Genomic DNA, 3,254 nt, shown 5'->3' with positions numbered 1-3,254 from the left:
CATGTGGAGTTCAAATGCAGTGTTATTCTCCCACTACTGATAATGTTGGTGAAATAGTGGCTTTGGGTCATAGGTCTCCTTTTGGTTGTGTTCTTATTGTTTTTAGAGCACAGTGTCCATATTGTTCTAGAGCACAGATTTGTAGGAATACTTTGTGTATTGTTTCTCTAACACATCCTATCTATATAAAATATCTATATTTTTCTTACATTTTAATATATTAGCAGGGGATTTGACACCTGATTTGTATTGATTTATACCTGATACCTATACCTATATTGCCAATAGAGAACATAATAAAGGTGAAATTAAAACAGGCCAGCATGCTTCTATAGAGCACAGTAACAGACATGTTTTTACACATTCACTCACACAGTAGGCTACACAACAAGGAGATGACTTCATTAAACCGTTTTTTATTTTATTCAGTGGGCGCAACTTTGTTAAACATCTTCAACATTTTGTTTTTGATCTCCTTGGTTCTAAAACAGTATACAAAAGGATTTACAAGAGAGGGCCCGAGAATAGCCCCGATCATCAAGCCATGACGCTCTTCCAAGGTCAGCACCACACCTAGCCTGGTCAAGACTATACGTACAAATAAAGGAACATAATAACACACTACCACTATCAAGTGACTGAAGCAAGTACTGTACATCTTCCTCTTGTCGTTCTTGGAGGACATTTTAACCATAGCAAATATGATCCATATGTAGGACAGGCAAATAGAACAGAAAGTGCCAAACAGGAGAAAGAAGGTGATAATGGTTATCATGTTAAAATAGTAGCTAGGATTGACACAAGTGGCTCTCACTAACGCAGCATAATCACAGAAGGTGTATTTGAGGGTTGAGTGGCAGTAAGGGAGAGATAACACAGTGGCAGGCATAACAGCCACAAAAGCACAGGCAACCAACCACAGAGCACCGGTCAGAACCAGAGTACGAACATTGGTGAGGATACTTTGATACCTCAGTGGATTAGAGATTGCAATCAAACGATCAAAAGCCATGACAGAGATAGCAAACATCTCCATTACGCCCCCCAGGTGGAAAACAAACATCTGAATGAAACATGACACATAAGCTATGGCTTTATCACCAGCTACCAGCACACCAATCATAGTTGGACATGCACTGGAGCTGTACAGCATATCAACTACAGCAAGGTTGCAAATCAGAAGATACATTGGCTTGTGCAAACGCTTATCATGAAGGATAAAACATATATTTGCCAAATTAGAAAGCATGACTAGGAGATAGATACACAGAATTACAATCCCCACTGTCAGAGGTCTGTCAAGTGTGTCAAAACCACCGATGACAAATTGATGTATTATTTTGCCAGAGACATTTCCCAAGGACATATTCCACTGTCCCTCGAAGGTCCAAACAGCTACAAGGGAAAAAAATAGGTGTCATTCAACCAGACTTATGAACATGCACTTCTTACACCATTATGACCGCTGCTTTACTGAATAACTGCTCTAAATCAATCTTACACCATTATGACCGCTGCTTTACTGAATATCTGCTCTAAATCTAAATTACAACATTTAAGCACCAAAAGCTTTAAGCACATTCTCAATTTTCATTCTCTTATCTTTCTTAATTTTCAAATCAGAAAAAAGTGGTCATGATTTAAATATACTCAAAACAATGAGAAAGCAATGCACAGCAAACAAAAAATAATGCTATGATTGATTATATTGAATTGTGATAATCTCTTCAAACAGAATCATGATTTTTACATAAAGTATCATGATCCTGTTCTAATATACTACTCATTGAATGTTTTCATATCAACAATCCTGATGCTATCAGGATACTGCATGTATAGCCACACAGTGAGATGATACATGATACCACACAGTGAAATGATGCAGTTCTACATCTGAACATCTAAGACACCTACATCCTTCCTTTGGATGAGTTCACCTGGAGATCCAATGGCTATCCTCTCTATGATGGCATGGGATATTTATACATGGTTGGTTCACCTAAGAACCTCCTGGGTAGAGACCCAACAACCAACCATATCCTTGATATCAAACTGAGATTATAATATATCTACATAATAATCATGTCCCTTGCGTCCAAAGCAGGGACATGGATGGATATGTCCCTAATGAAAAAGGAAAATACTAGGCTTTCAGGTTTTGCTGAACCAAACTTTTCTGAATGATTGGAATATGATGTCACTAAAGGTTTTACACATGCTAGTTGGACTGGCCTAACCTGCCTAAATGACTACCGACCCGTAGCACACACGGCTGTAGCCATAAAGTGCTTTGAAAGGTTGGTCATGGCTTACATCAACACCATTATCCCAGAAACCCTAGACCCACTCCAACTTGCATACCACCCCAACAGATCCACAGATGATGCAATCTCTATTGCACTCCATACTGCCCTTTTAAACCTGGACAAAAGGAACACCTATGTGAGAATGTGATTCATAGTGCCCTCAAAGCTCATCAATAAGTTAAGGACCCTGGGACTAAACACCTTCTGCAACTGGATCCTGGACTTCCTGACGAGCCGCCCCCCAGGTGGTAAGAGTAGGTAACAACACATCCACCACACTGATCCTCAACTCAGGGGCCACTCAGGGCTGCATGCTCAATCCCCTCCTGTATTCCCTGTTCACTCATGATTGCATGGCCAGGCACGACTCCAACACCATCATTAAGTTTGCCGATGACACAACAGTGGTAGGCCTGATCACAGGCAACGACGAGACAGCCTATAGGGAGGAGGTCAAAGACCTGACTGTGTGGTGCCAGGAAAACAACCTCTCCCTCAACGTGATCAAGACAAATTAGATGATTGTGGACTACAGTGAAAGGAGGAACGAGCACACCCCCATTCTCATGGACGGGGCTGTAGTGGAGCAGGTTGAGAGCTTCAAGTTCCTTGGTGTCCACGTCACCGACAAACAAACATTGTCAAAGCACACCAAGACAGTCGTGAAGAGGGCACAACAAAACCTATTCCCCCTCAGGAGAACGAAAAGATTTGGCATCGGTCCTCAGATACTCAAAAGGTTCTACAGCTGCACCATCGAGAACATCCTGGGTTGCATCACTGCCTGGTGTCGTGACATTGTATTAGTTAATGTGACGACTGTTGCTCATCGAATGATTACAAGTTTCTAATTCGTCGTATAGCCCGTGAATCTGCACAGACCCGGGTCTCACCAATGAGTTCGACCACACCAATCTTAGTCGAATATTTATTTACTAAAAAGCTAAA

General features: G+C 41.2%; 1 protein-coding gene across 1 annotated transcript; it reads right to left on the bottom strand.

Moving 5' to 3' along the window:
* Positions 1-405: 405 nt before the first annotated feature.
* Positions 406-1,947, bottom strand: LOC115125740 (olfactory receptor 10G4-like). The gene is made up of 2 exons (XM_029655301.2): positions 1,915-1,947; positions 406-1,395 (listed from the first exon to the last, which is right to left on the bottom strand). The coding sequence occupies exon 2, from the start codon at positions 1,364-1,366 to the stop codon at positions 422-424; it is 945 nt and encodes a 314-aa protein (XP_029511161.1). The 5' UTR covers positions 1,367-1,395; positions 1,915-1,947; the 3' UTR covers positions 406-421.
* Positions 1,948-3,254: the final 1,307 nt, after the last annotated feature.

This window comes from Oncorhynchus nerka, linkage group LG11, assembly GCF_034236695.1.
Source record: "Oncorhynchus nerka isolate Pitt River linkage group LG11, Oner_Uvic_2.0, whole genome shotgun sequence".
Taxonomy (NCBI): Eukaryota; Metazoa; Chordata; class Actinopteri; order Salmoniformes; family Salmonidae; genus Oncorhynchus; species Oncorhynchus nerka.
This window is presented reverse-complemented; position numbering and strand designations above follow the sequence as displayed.

Bases quoted from the DNA above. Each gene is read 5' to 3' on its own strand.
- LOC115125740 (XM_029655301.2), bottom strand. From the start codon at position 1,366: ATGTCCTTGGGAAATGTCTCTGGCAAAATAATACATCAATTTGTCATC.